Source organism: Heloderma suspectum, chromosome 2 (assembly GCF_057233095.1).
Source record: "Heloderma suspectum isolate Gila_16-S chromosome 2, 16-S_ref, whole genome shotgun sequence".
Classification (NCBI taxonomy): domain Eukaryota; kingdom Metazoa; phylum Chordata; class Lepidosauria; order Squamata; family Helodermatidae; genus Heloderma; species Heloderma suspectum.
In genome coordinates this window covers 182344574-182361508 of record NC_139459.1, presented here as the reverse complement: position 1 = coordinate 182361508, position 16935 = coordinate 182344574, and the positions used below count along the sequence as shown (strand labels likewise).

The 16935-nt window shown below is 47.6% G+C and overlaps 1 protein-coding gene across 6 annotated transcripts in view; it reads left to right on the top strand.

Moving 5' to 3' along the window:
* Window positions 1-12756, top strand: part of R3HDM2 (R3H domain containing 2) — a 172514-nt gene extending 159758 nt beyond the window's left edge. For all 6 annotated transcript variants that reach the window (XM_084836600.1, XM_084836598.1, XM_084836601.1 and 3 more), the window contains 5 exons: window positions 6667-6836; window positions 6952-7099; window positions 7720-7820; window positions 9343-9427; window positions 11944-12756. In XM_084836600.1, the coding sequence (XP_084692726.1) occupies window positions 6667-6836; window positions 6952-7099; window positions 7720-7820; window positions 9343-9427; window positions 11944-12284 (845 nt within the window). In that variant the 3' untranslated portion in view covers window positions 12285-12756. The remainder of the gene's footprint in view (window positions 1-6666; window positions 6837-6951; window positions 7100-7719; window positions 7821-9342; window positions 9428-11943) is intronic.
* The last annotated feature ends 4179 nt before the right edge of the window (window positions 12757-16935 follow it).

Genomic DNA, 16935 nt, shown 5'->3' with positions numbered 1-16935 from the left:
TTGTCCTCAGTGAGAAATGAGGCTTCTTGACAGCGATTACCTTCCCCTCCTCGGGACTGAGAACATCGTTTCCTTCCTTCTGAGGTGTTCAGGTCTCCTTATACTGATCATCAACATGACTATTAGTATAGGGAGAGGTCCAGGTCTCCTCATGGTGACTGGGCACCTTCGCCTCAGTACCATCCTCGGCAGTCAGCGATTCAGTTTCATCCCCCTGTGGGAGATGATTCTGTTAAACCTCCGCCTGTGCTGCCCTGCTCACCGTCCTTACTATGAAGCCAGGTAACATCAGTCAGGCTGACTCAGTTGCCATCTTCACCCGTAGGGCAAACTAATCCTCCACCTGTCCTGGCTTCTAGACCGTATTCACTTCATAATTCTGCGGATGATTTCCAGTCTGACTCTTCTTTGTGTTCCTCCATTCCACCTTTGGTTCCTTCTCCGGATGATGTTGCAGGGATGCAGGAGGGAGCTGCTCCTTCAGAGAACATGTTTAATTTTGCAAACAGGTTAGAAGAATGGCCCATTTGCTGGGTATTGATGTGCAGCAACCAGAGCAGCATGTCCAGGATCCGGTTTTTGACGCAGTCCATACTGAATTGTCGAAACTCGTAGCGGTCCCCTTCTTACCAACCCTCCTTCAAACAGTTCAGCAATCATGGAAGGCCCATGTTTGAAGGAGGGTTGGTAGGAAGTTCAGCAATCATGGAAGATCCAATCTTCCATGGCACCAACATCTAAGCAACTTGAATCCCTGTACCACGTACAAGAGAAAGACACAGAATTTTTATGTTCACATCCGTGACCAAATTCTACCATTGTGAAATCAGTGCAAGGGGGTCACAGAAGGTTCATGCTTCACCTGTCGACAAAGAGGGTAGAAGATTGGATCTGTTAGGGAGATGGTTGTATGCTTCTGTTGCTCTTGGCCTCCACATGGCAAACTATCAGGCAATGATGGCCAGATACCAACTGTTCCTATGGAAGAAAATTGACTCTTTGCGCTTAGCAAAGGGATCCTGCCAGGGTTTTTCACGCAGAAGCTGGCAAGTTGTCTAGGCAGCAGATTAATAGTTCCTGACATGAAGCTAACTGTAGTGCTAAGTCAATGATGGGTGCAATTGCACTCTGGAGGCATGCGTGGTTGTGGTCTGCGGGCTTAACTCCCGAGGCCCGATGGTGAATTGAGGATTTGCCCTTTGATGGTTAAGGGCTCTTTAATGCCAAGACTGATGAACAAATGGACTCTGTTCAAAAGGCAAAGACAACTTCCCAAAAGATGGATTTGGGTCCTCAACTGCCACAACACCAGTACAAGTCGCGCAGGTGGTTCTGCCATCAGCCGTATTCAACCAAGTAGCAGTTTGATCATTACCAACTTCCTCAGCCGCAGAAGAACAAGACCACTCCTCCTCCTCCCCCCATTTCCCCTTCTCTTGAGGAAATCCCCTTCTCTTTTCTCCAAAAAGGAGCACACGACAGGAAGGACTGCATTTTGATAGCTCCTTGGTGGCCGAGGCAGTCATGATTTGCAGCCCTGCCGCATCTGTCCCAAAGACAGTTCCTACGTCTTCCACAATCCTCGGATCTGATCTCTCGGGATTGAGGCAGGATCCAACATCCAGATCTCGACACCTTGAAACTCACAGCCTGGAGGATTTTGCAGTGAGTACCGATGTTCAACTCCCGTTAGAAGTCCAGGTGGTTTGGGACGCGGCTAGGAAGCCAGCTATGCATCGATTCTATGTGGTTAAGTGGTAGTTGTTTTCAAAGTTTGCTGGTCTGCACGGTTTTGATCCACTTAAGCAATTGATTGAAAATGTTATTTTGTTTTTGCATCATTTGTTTCAGAAAGGTTTACAGTTTTCATCCATAAAGGTCTAATTGGCAGCTCTTTCATTTTATAGAGGGCAAGTTCAAGGTTTTTCACTGTTCACTCACCCTACTCCTCATCAGTTTCTGCAGGGCTTAAAGAATTTGGCTCCCCCCCAGTGAGAACTATAGTAACTCAGTGGAGTCTTTCTGTTGTTTTGCATGCCCTTCTCTCGAAGCCCTTTGAACCTATGGCCACGACAGATCTTCGGTTGCTGTTGTGGAAAGTGGCCTTTCTGGTTGCCAACACATCCTCCAGACGTGTTAGTGGATTTGTGCCTTATGAGTTGATCACCCCTACCTGATGTTTCATAAGGACATGGTTGACTTGAGACCAGACATTGACTTTTCACCAAAGGTGGTCTCCGTGTTAACCAATTAATCTCACTTCCAACTTTTCTGGATCCTCCTTCTGAACTGGAAAGGAAGTTGCATGCTCTGAATGTAAAGTGGGCATTGGCCTTTTATAAGTTGAGGACAGCATCTTTCCATAAGATGCAATGACTTTTTATATGTTATGGAGGTCCCAAGAAGGGTCTCCTTGTTTCTTCTCAAAGGCTTTCCTCATGGCTTGTACAGACTGTTGGTCTGGCCTATGACATATCAGGCATGGAGCATCCATCTTGTGTTTGGGCAGATTCCACGCGAGGAGTTGCCACATCTGTAGCCTTCGGCAAAGGTGTGTCCTTGTCAGATTTATGTAAAGTGGCAATGTGGTTGAAACTCTTGATGTTTGTAAAGCATTACAGACTGGATGTCAAGCCATGTTCCAACTGTGCTGTGCTGTTGTCAGTCTTGTCGTGAGACACCCACCACCGGTATGTGAGCTTGCTAATTGCCCATATAGAATCACAGAAACATAGAATAGTAGGGTTGGAAGGGGCCTACAAGGCCATTGAGTCCAACCCCCTGCTCAATGCAGGATTCCAGATGGCTGTCCAGCCTCGTCTTGAATGCCTCCAGTGTGGGAGAGCCCACCACCTCCCTAGGTAAATGGTTCCATTGTTGTATTGCTCTAACAGTCAGGAAGTTTTTCCTGATGTTCAGCCGGAATCTGGCTTCCTGTAACTTGAGCCCATTATTCCATTTCCTGCACTCTGGGATGATTGAGAAGAGATCCTGGCCTTCCTCTCTGTGACAACCTTTCTAGTACTTGAAGAGCGCTATCATATCTTCCCTCAGTCTTCTCTTCTCAAGGCTAAACATGCCCAGTTCTTTCAGTCTCTCTTCATAGGGCTTTGTTTCCAGTCCCCTGATCATCTTTGTTGCCCTCCTCTGAACCCTCTCCAGTTTGTCTGCATCCTTCTTCAAGTGTGGTGCCCAGACCTGGACACAGTACTCCAAATGAGGCCTAACCAGTGCTGAGTAGAGGGGAACTAGTACATCCCGGGATTTGGAAGCTATGCTTCTATTAATGCAGCCCAAAAGAGCATTTGCCTTTTTTTGCAGCCACATTGCATTGTTGGCTCATATTCAGCTTGTGATCGACAACAATTCCAAGATCCTTCTCGCTTGTAGTGTTGTTGAGCCACGTATCCCCCATCGTGTAACTGTGCATTTGGTTTCTTTTTCCTAGGTGCAGAACTTGACATTTATCCCTATTAAATGTCATTCTGTTGTTTTCTGCCCAGTGCTCCAGTCTATCCAGATCACTTTGAATTTTGTTTCTGTCTTCCAAAGTATTCGCTATCCTGCCCAATTTGGTGTCTTCTGCAAATTTGATCAGCATTCCGTACACCTACTCCTCCAAGTCATTCATAAAAATGTTGAAGAGCACTGGGCCCAGGACTGAGCCCTGTGATACCCCACTCGTTACCCCTCCCCAGTTTGAGAAGGTCCCATTGATAAGCACTCCTTGAGTCCGATTCTGTAGCCAATTGTGGATCCACCTGATAGTTGTTTCATCTAGCTCACTTTGAGCTAGTTTGCTCATCAGGAGATCATGGGGCACTTTGTCGAAAGCTTTGCTGAAGTCGAGGTATATGATGTCTACAGCATTCCCACGGTACACAAGGGAGGTTACTTGATCAAAAAATGAGATCAGATTCGTCTGGCAGAACTTGTTCTTGACAAATCCATGTTGGCTTCAAGTAATCACTGCATTGCTTTCAAGGTGCTTACAGATGGATTGCTTTATCATCTGCTCCAGGATTTTCCCAGGGATTGATGTCAGACTGACTGGTCTGTAGTTCCCAGGTTCCTCCTTTTTGCCCTTTTTGAAGATAGGAACAACAGTAGCCCTCCTCCAGTCATCTGGCACTTCACCTGTCCTCCATGATTTCTTAAAAATAATAGACAGTGGCTCTGAGAGTTCTTTGCACATCTGTGCATATGTGTGATGCACAGAGACATGAAGAAGAAATACAGGTTGCTTACCTGTAACTGTAGTTCTTCAAATGGTCATCTGTGCATTCACACAACTCACCCACTATCCCCACTTTGTCGACTTAAGTGTTGGTACTGAGGTGTGATTTTTCTCTCAGATTTGAAGCCACACTAGTTGGTCTGAAGGAACTGAGGGAACGGGTGGGAACATGCAGGGACATGTGCAGTGGACAGTGGGGGAGGGTTCCCACCAAAAAACGTTCCTCAGCTTTAGAAGTTTCATGAAAGAGGCTTAGTGCAGGCGCAGAGCCCATATGTGTGAGTGTACAGATGATGACTCGAAGAACTACAGTTACAGGTAAGCAACCTGCATTTCCTGCTCAGCACCCTAACCTGGCTAGCCCGCCTTTCCTGTGATTGGGGGGCAGCACTGTGTGAGGCAAGGATAACACCCCAATAGGCCTATATTAATTATGGGCCTTCATGAATCCCTGTCAAGCGTTGCACTCTCCAGCGTCTGGCTGTGGTCCATCACCAAGTCTTGATGAATAGAGTCTTTTATTGTTATGGCCTTTTGGCATAAATACTGAATCAAGTCTAAATATTGGAAGCCAGAAGCAAACGCAAACAGCACATCAAAACCCATTTCTAGGGCTATAAATTGTCTGCCTTAACAATGTTGTCCATTTGGTCTTCCCTGTGTTTAACAGCAGGGGAGATTTTAATCTAGCAGTCATTTTCCTCACCAGGACGTTGATGAGGGCGTGGTTTGAGATGATCATTGTCGCTGTCATTGCTGTTAAGCAGCGGCTTTTTTAGCTGCTAAATGGGACCCATCTAACTTAGTCTCTGTGGCTTGGTTTCCACATCTGTCCCTCACCATCACCAGCCTGGTGCATGGTGTGATCATTCCAAGTCACTGCATTCAATGAGGAGGTTTTTGGGCAGTGTGCTATTTCCCCATTCCCCAGGTGTGCAAGGGAAGCAAGGAGCTCTCAGGCCCAGGATTGGAGTCAGTTCCTGAGTCCAAACTACAGGCTACATTTAATTGCTAGAGGTGGTTATTGTGGGGGTGGGGAGGGGGGAGATGCTACATTCCACAATTTCATCCCTTGGGAAAGGGTAGGTTGATAACGAGCTAGCAATTTCAGAAGCTCGTGAAAAGCTAGGATGGGAGGGGGTCAAGTTCTTTCCCCCTCTTTTTTTAAAAAGATAAAGCTCTGTTGCTGCCCTACATGAAATGCCCTACATTTTCATTTCTTCCCTGCCTTGACATCTGAGGGTTGGTAAATGTGTCTCCTATTTTTTTGGCTCCTTTTCCCTGTTCTGTACAAGTGAATAGAGATATTTGTTCACTCAGGGGCTGCAGTTGTATAATAAAAAAAAGCAGGGAGGGGACAATTGTCCACATTCCTCACCTCTCTGGGAATTCTTTTCCCCTTTGAGAGATTCCCCAATTAGCCTGGTGTCCTCAGAATTTTCTGCCCCAAGCAGCCCTCCTGTGCAGGCCTACCTAGGGATTACTATCATGAAGTATCTTGAGCATCTGGTTTTACAGTTCTTTTTCTCCCTCCTGCACCTTGAGATTGGCTACTTATCTCTTCTGCAAAGGGAAGTGAGCACTGTTTCAAGGGCTGTGTGTTGTGGCTGCTGCAGCCTCTTATTGGCTATTGCCAATGACATCACTGGAGCCAAATCATGCATATTTTTCACTGAGCAGACTCTGTTCTCCCCCTCTGTCACTAGAGCTAACATCTCCGGCTGTCTGGAATCTTTTTTTTTTTTTCCAGAGGGAGCAAACAAGACCTTTCTTCCCTCCACAACATGGTTCTTCTCCCTGCCTTCATCAAGGGCAGAACTACACATTAATTGTGGTTCCTTGATCCTTTTTTGAGACTGTAAAAAAAAACAGTTAAGTGCAGCCAAGTTGAAGTGAAAAACAGGCATGGAGAGCAAAGGGCTTCTTAAACCTTCCCTCTCACCTTGGTGTACCACTGAAACTTGTGAACACCCCACCCCACCCCATCTATTCTCATCTGTCTATAACAGTTGGGCTGGCCCTGGTTAAAAGTCAGAACATTTTTGTTCCTCCTTGTATTGTGTATTTAAAGATTCTGTATCAAAGCCTAAGCAGGTACCATTGCAATTGCTCACTTCCATCCCTTGTTGCTGTTCTTTGGTTTGCTTCTCCTTTCCTTCCATTCTCTTCCACTATCAGAATTTAGACTGTAAGCTCTTTGAAGCAGAGGGCTTGTATTTTTGGCTTATGCAATTCTGTAAAACCACCACCACCAGGTACATTGATGTCACAGTATAAATGATGGTAGTAATAACCATGATCCTCATGAAGCTTCCATTTTGACCTCCCATGTTTTTTGGTAAGAGATGGACAGCGTTGGGGAACAGGATTGATAATTCATATGGTACCTATAACTCTGTGACGACAATTTTTCCTGTCTTCCTCCGTAGGGGTGTCTCCGACAGGACCTGGTGTTGTGGTAATGCAACTCAATGTGCCCAATGGCCCCCAGCCTCCCCAGAACCCTTCCATGGTGCAATGGAACCACTGCAAGTACTACAGTTTGGACCAGCGAGGTCAGAAACCTGGAGACATCTACAACCCAGACACCAGTGCTCAGGTAAAGAGGATGGGGAGGGAACTGATGGGAAATGGGGAAAGGGTTGGGTTGAATGCAGTGGGTTGCACCCGCCCCAGCCTATAACCTTTCTTTCCTTCCTCACCCCTCTCTCCAGGCCAGCAACACCCAGCTGAATAGCCCCATCACGTCCCCCACGCAGTCCCCTACGCCGTCACCTGTCACTAGCCTCAACAGCGTCTGCACAGGTCTCAGCCCCCTCCCAGTGCTCACACAGTTCCCCCGGCCTGTGGGCCCAGCACAAGGTAAGGAGGATTCTGGGGAGGCTTTATCCTAGCTAAAGAGCTCAAGGCACCCAAACTCCATGGCTGAGCTGGCCTCAGGAAATATGAGCAGCATAAGAGGCTGACCTTCAAGGCTCACAAAGGAAGGAACTTTTTGCTTGGTGTCATAATGGGCAGCAAGATACATTGTGAGTAGTTGCACTTCCAGTTCCTGTGCCAGCTTCACTGCAGGACATAAACCTCAACCTTCAGAGAAGATAACAAAGGGACTATAAAATTAGCAGTTCCCCGTTATTAAAAGCCACACTACAGAATAATCACCACAGAACTCTGGAGCCTTGAGATGGATGTAACTCAAACACTTCCATGCTGAACCTTTGCCCAGAGGGAAGCTTTCCTCCTCTATAGCCAAGCCAAGAACATGGGCATTTTACAGCGCATGGACAGGATTTGCCATGCTATTAAACTAGTAAAAATTCAACCTGGTGTCCATGTATTTGTGCAAAAATGAGGCTCTCTTAATAGCAAAGGGAAAAAAGCTCAAGTTGCTCTCCCTTTTGTGTAATCCTGTTTACAAGGCAAAATGGGGGTCAGGTATCATGAGGCCTCTTCATCCCCTCTTTGGCTCTTCCTCTCTCCAGGTGATGGGCGCTATTCCTTGCTGGGCCAGCCGCTGCAGTACAATCTCTCCATTTGCCCCCCACCTCTGTTGCACAACCAGTCCAGCTATACAGCACACCAGGTGAGAGAGGGCATAGATGGAGTCACTGGTGGAAGGAGTGTGCTCGTCTGCCTAATAGCTCAGGTTGGGGTTGTAGGAGTCAGGCAGCATTGGAAAGTGTCTGTCTTCCTTTCATGGGTAGAGGTGTTGCTGCATTAAGACACCAGCTTTCAAAGCACTTCCAGCCATGCTCACATTCTCACACACACCCCTCCCCTGGTATAAAATCTTGAGTGAGGAGGCTGGGTTCTCCACCGCCTCCTTCCCTGTTTAGGATTGCAGGTGGAAGCGCCAGCCAGATTCTCCTCCTGAGAATTCCACTTAGCTCTGCCTCTCCCGTTAAGGCATTTGTAGGATCATAAGGTTCTAAACTGGTCAGTCAGCCGAGTGTGAAACACAGTGATGGCAGTGAGAGTAGGGGCAGGGGCAGCATCGTGGGCCAGGAGCTGAAGCCCCAGGTCTCATCACGTGACCTTCCTAGGTGGTCTTAGCCCTCCATCTGTCATAGGAGAATAATAATATCCACTTGCCTTACAGAACTGTAGGGATTGCTGAGATAATATACGTGAGCTGCTCTGCATGCTTAATGCACTGTATAAATACTCCGTGTAACTCGCTATGAAGGCTAAACTGAAAGTTATTCCCTGTGACCGGAACACTGAATTGTGAACTGGAGTCTGTTGCAAAAATGGCCCATGAAACGTGCTGCGTTCCCCACTGGGAATCTTGTGGTGGCTACTTTCCTGCCCAGCCTGCCTTTTATGTGCCATTTTTCCATTTTGGGTGGCTTCCCAGTGTTTATTCCTCTTCTTTCTCTCTACACCATGGAGGGCAAAACTGAGGCACTATGCTGCTCCAGTTTCCCGGAGTTTGCACCTCTGCAGCTTGCTTGCCACTCTCGTCTAAGGTGGGAATGTGCCTGAGGGCAGCAGGATGTCCGTGGCTCAGGCACGAAGGATGGAAACTCTGCTCAGAAGCACCCTCCAGTGTGGACGGTGGACAGGGCGCAAGGGCAACCTTTGAAGCTGGATCATTGCTTAGTTCGTGGGCTCAGGCTTCCTTCCAGCAAAAACTTACCAGGGAAAAAGAAAAAAGGAGCATCCCAGAGGGGAGCTCAGATTCTCACTCATGCAGAAGGATAAAGGAGGAGAAGGCAGAACTCAAGTCTTAAATCTAAAAATGTGGGAAATTTCCAGTGCTACTGCTTTGTGACCCATTTGAATATTTTTTTAATTGATTAGTTTGGTTGTCCTTTATATCCCACCCTTCCCCCATGCTAGAACTCAAGGAAGTGTACGCAGGGTTCTCAGTCTTCCATTCAGACACTGAACAGACCCAAACCTGCTGAGCTTCAGCAAGGTTGCTGCTTCAGGGAGCCAGATGATAGTGACCCTCTTGGCAGAATAGGAGTGAATAAGCTTCCCAGGGCCTGGTGCTAGCTCCTTCCCAGGCCCCAGCACTGGTCAGATTAAAACATCAGGGATGACATCTGGGCCAGCATGGAAGTGTCCTGTGCTATTGCTCTTTTGCTCTTCCATCACAGGGACAAACAGGGATGAAGCATGGCAATCGAAGCAAGAAGCAGGCTCTTAAGTCAGCATCCACAGACCTCGGAACAAGTGATGTAGGTAAGTGACAAACACGCACGTGCACCCCGGCACCTAACCAGCCCACCCACTCCAGCATCTCTAGAGCTGTCTTTTCTTTGCCTTGTGCCAGTGTAAATGGAGCAAGTGCTAAATCTGGGATAGGGATTGGGAAGGGTGTTTTGGAATGGGAGGTGCTGCCCATACCCCCAAATTCTGTTGCGACTCCCTGTATAGGTGGTGTGGCAGGACCGTGCCCACCTGCCCTACCTCACAGCCAGCAGAAGAACATGGGGAGCCCATGTATCATTCTCCCCTGGGAGAGTGTCCACTTCCTCTGCATGGCTAGTTAACTGAAGGGATAGGGCCTAAACAGGGAATAACAACTGGGGTTCCTCCTCCATTGCAGGAAGGATTCATGCCTTACCTTTGCCAGAACGCCTTTCCAGGTTAGAAGCGTTTGCTCTAGCTCCGGTTACTGTTTGGTCAGGGAGACTTCTCATTTCATGCTCCATTGATGTGAATTTTTTCCCCTTTCAATCCTGCTGTCTCAGCTCTAGATTAGGATGACTATAGGGTTGGCTACTTGCTTGGTCTTTGACCTCTGTCAAGGCTAAAGCCAGCACGCTTTGGCTAAGAAGGACAGCTGTTTCACCTCGGCTTGCCAAGTGGCCAGAGACTAGGCAACCAAAGCCGTCACAGATTATACCTATGGATTCAGTGACAGCAAAGCAAACTCTTTCTGGCTTCCCAGAGTGCACCTCTCAATTTAATAGGCCCTACAGAGAGTAAGAGGCCATCCAGTAAACTTTAAAATGTAGAATTGCAGGACTCTAGTCCCTTTTCCTACCACTATCAACTTCTGGAGGGCCCTTTCTGCAGCAAAGTGCCCTTTGGTGAAACCCACCTATGTAAACCTGGCGCCAGCGGTAGAGAACAGCAGCACTTCAAGTCAGCGCCAGGGGGCCAGAAGCTACCGCTTTAACATCCCACAGTGTTCCTGATGTAGCGTCACTACCATTCCCTTAAGCTTTCTGCACCTAAGCTTCCTAGGAAGAAGGCTTTCTAATGGCTTGGAGCAGGGGGCCAGCATTTTTCAGAACTAGTATTCCCTAGCTTTTCTCTCTTTACCAGCACCATCTTGTATGATCATATAGCCCAGCCCTCTTCTTCCCCTGCCACTTCCTCTGTTTTTCTCATTTGAATGATATATGGGGATTTGTGCTTACCGTCTACACTTGAGCATTTATGAGCTTCAGTGTGTGAAAGTGTAAAGGGCCTTGGGCATTCTTGGGCAAGCGATGGCCACTGCCAGCTTCCTCGTGAAGGCTGGCCTGCAAAACAATCATGACAAAGAGCAGGAACACCTCCCCACACACAGTTTGTGCAGACGGCCAACACAGCGTGCTCAGTTGGGCTGGCCAGTCTCTCCTGATATTGTTAGTAACATGAACTGCGCTGAAGCTCGTTAATTAGATTTGGACAGGGCGAGCTAAGCTGGCAAGGGAACTCCATGTGCCAGCAAAGGAGGAGGTGTGTTGAAAATGCCCCCATAAACAGACACGCCCTGATGGTCCTTTAAGAGTTGCTTTAAAGCATGAAACCTCTCTCTCCCCACCCACCAGTGGAAAATAGCCTGGGGGTGGGTCTCCTGTATTCGTTACATGCCTGTTTAATATTAGCAGAGAATCCTGCCTGCCAGGACCCGCCACTGCTGCTAACGGGAAACTAGAACTGCTACGCTGTTCCTTACTTGAGGCACAAATCCAGAGCTACTGCCAAGACACGGCCCTGGCTGTGGTGCACTGTTCCCCAAGCGCAGGAACCTGTGAAAATGACTGGCAGCATACTTGGAGCTGGCTGGAGGGGAGAATTCTTTTCTGCTTAGAGCAATGTCTCCCAAACTGGGGTGGGAGAGGGGAAGAGACGACTGTTTTACTTGTCTGATTGGTGATAGGTCCATCAGGGTCAGGGCTCAGGGGTTCCTTCGGGTCACAACCTCACTGGGATAGTACAGAGGGAGGAATGGGCCCACAAGGTTGTGATTGCCACCAGCCAATGGATCCGAAGATGGAGATGGAGCAGGGGATGTGTGTGAGGGGACAGGCTGTATATCAGCAAAGTGTCAAGGAGGATACTCTGCCTCTCTTGACCTGAGGGACAATCTTCTCATTGCCTCGTGATCCTTCATCCCAGAGGAGGGCAGCAATAGAGGTTACATTCCTATTCCACTGTCAGCAGATCGGAAAGTCTGAAATTAACCTCATGCCCCCTAGATTCTGTTCCCTAGAGCCATGGTCTCTGGAGAGGGCAAGGGTTAGGTTCTCCTCCAGCCCTGTATGCAACCAGTGCTACTGACTAGTTGAGCAGTGGCCCCAGTCCAGAAGGCCTGGGACCTGGCCAAAGCTTGCCTTTTGGCAACCCTGCTGAAAGCAGAAGCCAGGATGTCTAGGTCCCGTCACTCACCTTTCTGACTACTGTCTTGGTTGCAGCTGAGGATATTGACAGCATTTTTCTCTTTCTCTTTTTTCCCTCCTTGCTCCCTGCACCTCCAACAGTGTTGGGCCGTATACTGGAGGTAACTGACCTACCCGAGGGCATCACGCGTACAGAGGCTGACAAGCTGTTCACCCAACTCGCCATGTCCGGTGCCAAAATCCAGTGGCTCAAAGAGACTCAGGGGCGTCCTGGGGGCGGTGGAGACAACAACCATGGGACTGCAGAGAACGGCAGGCATACTGACCTCGCTGCCTTATACACCATCGTGGCCGTCTTCCCTAGCCCCTTGGCAGCCCAGAATGCCTCCCTGCGTCTCAACAACTCTCTTAGCTGCTTCAAGTTGCGCATGGCCAAAAAGAACTATGACCTGCGTGTGCTGGAGCGTGCCAGCTCCCAATAGGGGCAAGTGGAGGGGAGGGGGGCAACAAGCACACTGGACTGGCCTCTCCGGCCCCCTCTCTGCCCCTTGACCTTCCGCCTCCCCCCTCCTTTATTTCCACATGCACCTCCCCTTCTTTTTTTTTAATTTTTTTGCGGGGGGGGGGGAATCTTTCTGGAGATATTTATATGGACAGAATGAAGAGATACATTGATTTTTTTTTGTTCTTTTGTTCTTTTGGTTTTTGGTTTTTATTTTTTATTTTTTTTGCGTGAAAGAACATGTCCCACCCCTCGCCCCCTCTCCGGGACACGTGTATATTGTTTTTGTTCAGCGTTGTGCCGCGGTACAGAGCCGTATTTAATTGCACATACAGATGTTGGGTATGTTCACTGTACATTTTATTTAATCTGGGTTTATTATTATTAATATTATTATTATTATTATTTGGTTTTTAAATATAAAAAAAATCGTCTGTCACTTTAAAGCTGCTTCCTCCCTGCCTCTTTCTCTGTTCGGATGTTGTGAGAGTGAAGCCTGTTGTGGATGGGCTGGACTATCCTTTCTCAATCCACGCATACTGCTGGGAGATGCAATGCTGGGATATTGCCTAGTATAAGGCAGCTGGTTGGAATATTAAGCTGGTATTTAATTCTGGGGTACCAGAGCAACAGGGTAGTAAGTACCTGTGCAAGTCAGGTGAAATAATTTTTGGAGAATCCTCCCTTTGGTTCTGGCTACTGTACTTTTATTTTAAACAAATTATGTACAAAATGGTACATGTTACAAAGAGGGCACATCGGTTAAGATAACAGTATGACTTGCAGCATTCACATACTACTCACAGCCCGGTTAGGACAAACTATATTTAGTGGGAAATTAAAGAAGTTGCTTCTGATCTCTTCTTGTGGGGCACACCAGAAAAACGTGGGGGGAGGGGGAGTGCATAAGCCCAAGGCTTTGTCACGTGTGGCATTTAACTAATTCAGTGCAGCCTTCTCCAACCTGGTGCCTTCCAGAGGTGTTGGACTGCAATGGCCATGTTGGATGGGAATTATGAGTGTTGCAGTCCTACACCTCTGGAAGGCACCACGTTATGGAAGGCTGGTTTAGTGCTGCATCCAAATGCAATCAATATTTACCGAGACTGAAAATCCCAAGGCATGTTCCATTATCTCAAAACATGCATATGCTTAAGTGTGCGCTCTTCTGAAATCAAATCATTTTTGACAATTTCATTACATTTACCATGTCCCAGACAAATTAGCCAAATATGTATTGAACAAGCAGTCATTTGGCAGCTGCTAAAAGATAAGACAACCGTCTATAGTCCCTTTTTTTTTCCTTTTCTTTTTTACACCCATTTAGAGCGGGGAACTAATTTGTTGCAAATTACATGAGGCTGCTGTTAAAAAAGACAGTCCCGTGTTGATTTCTCTCCCACCCCATGCTATTTAGGCCCACTTAGTCATGTTGTGCATTTCCTTGTCCTCACTTCAGATCTGGTAGGGTGGAGAAATGCCTGGGGTGGCTAAGGATGGCTAAACGTGAAGCAGGGGTGGGGAACATATTTTGACCACAGTCCACATTTGTGCTGGAGAAGGATGTCAGGGGCCGCATGGCGGCAGTGGATTGCCCCCACACTCCCTCCTGTGCACACAAGTTCCATTTACGCATACCTCCCCCCGTTCAGATACGCACTCACTCCATACACACATACATTCCATACACCATGTACACATGCACCCGTTTACACGTACTCGCTCCAGACACCCATATACTCCATATGCCATGTACACGTGCAAACACACCCATGCAGCCATTTACACATGCACACGTACTCATGCACCCCCCCATTCAGACACATACTCACCCCGGACACATACATACTCCATACGCCATGTACACGTGTGTGCATCCATGCACACGCACCCATGTACACATGCAGTCACACACACATCTGCACACGCCCAGGAAGTTGGCTCTGCGTGCCCCTTGGGGGCTGCTGCTTCGAGGAAGCTCCAGGTGCCTCTTGGGTGTCAGCTGCATTCACCCCTCTCTTTTGAGGGTTGTGTGGAAATGGCCTCCTTGAGAGCTGCCACTTGGAGGCATGCCAAGCAAGGGAGCCAGTTCTGTGTGCTCCTTTCCTTCTCCAATGGACAGGGCCGTGTGGCAGCTCCCAAGGAAGCCAGCTCCGCATGCCTCTTGTCTTTCTCCAGAGCACTAGTGTTTCATTGGCAATCCAGTCTCCCAAAGGTCTCAGAATGGATTGCCACTGATGATGCAACATGGAAGCACTCTGGAGAAGAGACAATCAGAGGTAATGGGGGCATGGCTTCAGAAAGGGTGCGTTCCCAAGGGAAACAGCCTAGTGGGCTGGATTGGGGAGCCTCGCGGCTCACATTAGACGGTTCTTCGTGGCTGCTTTACAGGGACAGGTGGGAGAACTCAACATAGGGCTGCCATTTTGGGCAGCAACCCTGTTCCAAGGATAATATCTAGTTCCATCCTCAATCAGCCAATAGTACCATCTCTGAACTGAGTGGCTTTTTTATTTTCAAAGACTCTTGACAAGGTTAAGACAGAAATCTGTGTTTTTGCAAGCTACGAAACAAGGTACCTTTAAAGATTTTTATTCTGCAGCTAGAAGAGAAGCTCAACGGCAACTAGCTAGCTGGTTAATATTTGGCACGAAAAGAATCTGCCCAGCAGGAAGGCAGTTATGAACCTGACAGTTTCATGAGTTGGGTTTAGTGGACTTACACTGATACCCTTTCTCGGTGTGAAGGAGCAGGCTTGGAACAAGGGATGGAATGCTAAACAAGAATATTTCTGAAAATATGCAGCTCACCACAACAGCCACCACACATCTAGGATTTAGAGGTAAGAGCGTCCAAGGTGGGAGACTGTGACATCTAGGCATGCATCTCTTAATTTTAGAAATTAAAACTAGATAAAATACAAACAAGGTTCATTTGAAGGCTGGGATGTTAGGAATCCATAATCTGTTCTACAGATTGGACAATATTTACATCAACATATAAAACACAAAGACCTAGGCTTGATCCATCCTTCTTCCTGGCTGAGATTATTGCTATTTGCCCCATTTTTTCCATATTATATTCTCTTCCAAACCTGCAACATGCAAATTCCCAATGCAGTATACATTGGCTTAAAGAACCTTTTTACATCTATGCCAAGGTTTGTGTATATTTTTCTTTAAACAAACAAAGTTGTGTGCCAAGTAACTTTGGATTTTTTATAAAACATGCAATGCGACCAAATGGCATAATTCATTCGGCTGGCCTTGGGGAGGGGCGTTGAGCCCTACCCATTGACCACTGGAACTCCTGCTTGGTGCCTCCCATTGAGAGTTCCCCAAGTATTGCTGTAGAGAGCTAAAGTGATTTACAGTGCCATCCTATCGATGTCTACTCAGAAGTACATGCCACTGAGTTCAGTGAGGCCTACGCCCAGGTAAGAGGGTATAGGATTGCAGCTTTAGTGGCTAAGAGCCTGAGCTGTGAACTAAATGTTCACTGGTTTGAATTTCTCTGCTATCAGCTCACTAGGTAACCCCAGGCAAGCAACTATTTCTCAGCCTTACCACCACCACCTGGCCTCAACTTAGTTATCGACTGGGTTTGCACAACATGCTAACCCACACTCATTGGTTGAGTGTGGGTTGTTTGATGAACTGTGAGTTAGCATGTTGTCTGAACCCAGGACATTTTTCACATGTTGGGTTGTTCAGGACAGTTAACCCACACTGCAAACAATGTCCTAGGTTCAGACAACACCCGGTTCAACAACAACCCACGCTCAACCACTGAGTGTGGGTTAGCGTGTTGTGTGAACAGGCCCATTGTCTGTATCACTAATAGGTAGGTAGAACCTGTGGGTTCTCTTTTATTGAGCAGGAACTGAGAAGCTTTAAAAGTTTTCTTTTTAGATCTGACTAGTCTTGGGATATAGGACAAAAGTATAGGCTTGGATGGAATTGTGTTCATAAACCAACATCAATGTATATGGCACTTCACAGAGCAATACAGCTGTCTTCTCATGTCCTACATGCAATAGGTTAATCCACACAGTGGTCAAATATGGTCAGTTCATCGCAGTACATGTGGTCGGAGGCAGGGAGGGGCAGAAATGTAGCATGCAGAAAGTCCCAGGTTCACCCCTGGCATCTCCAGTTAAAATGAAGGATCTCCAGTAGCCAGTGATCGGAAAGCCCTTTCTCTGCCTGAGACCTTGGAGAACAATTGCCAGTGAGAATAGATAATTCTGGTCTAGATGGAAAACTGACCTGGTGGTATAAGGCCGCTTCCTATGTTCTGTGTACTCTGATCCCTATCTGGGGTTCATGGGTAGAACTCAAGGGAAACTGCAGTCTATTATGTCTAGTCTGATGCTGGAGAAAACCTTACTTCCATCAGTCCTCCAAGCATGTTGATCCTCTGGTTTTCCTTGAAAGCAGCCTTCCCCAACCTGGTGCCCCCAGATGTTTTGGGCTACAATTCCCAGCACTCGTGACCATTGGCTGTGCTGACGGGACTGCCACTAGCTGTTGCAGTCCAGCACATCTGGGAGGCACCAGGTTGGGGAAGAAAGCTTGAATGGGCTGTCTGTCAAGAAGCAGGTAAGCATTTGTGGCTGGCGTGACTAGATC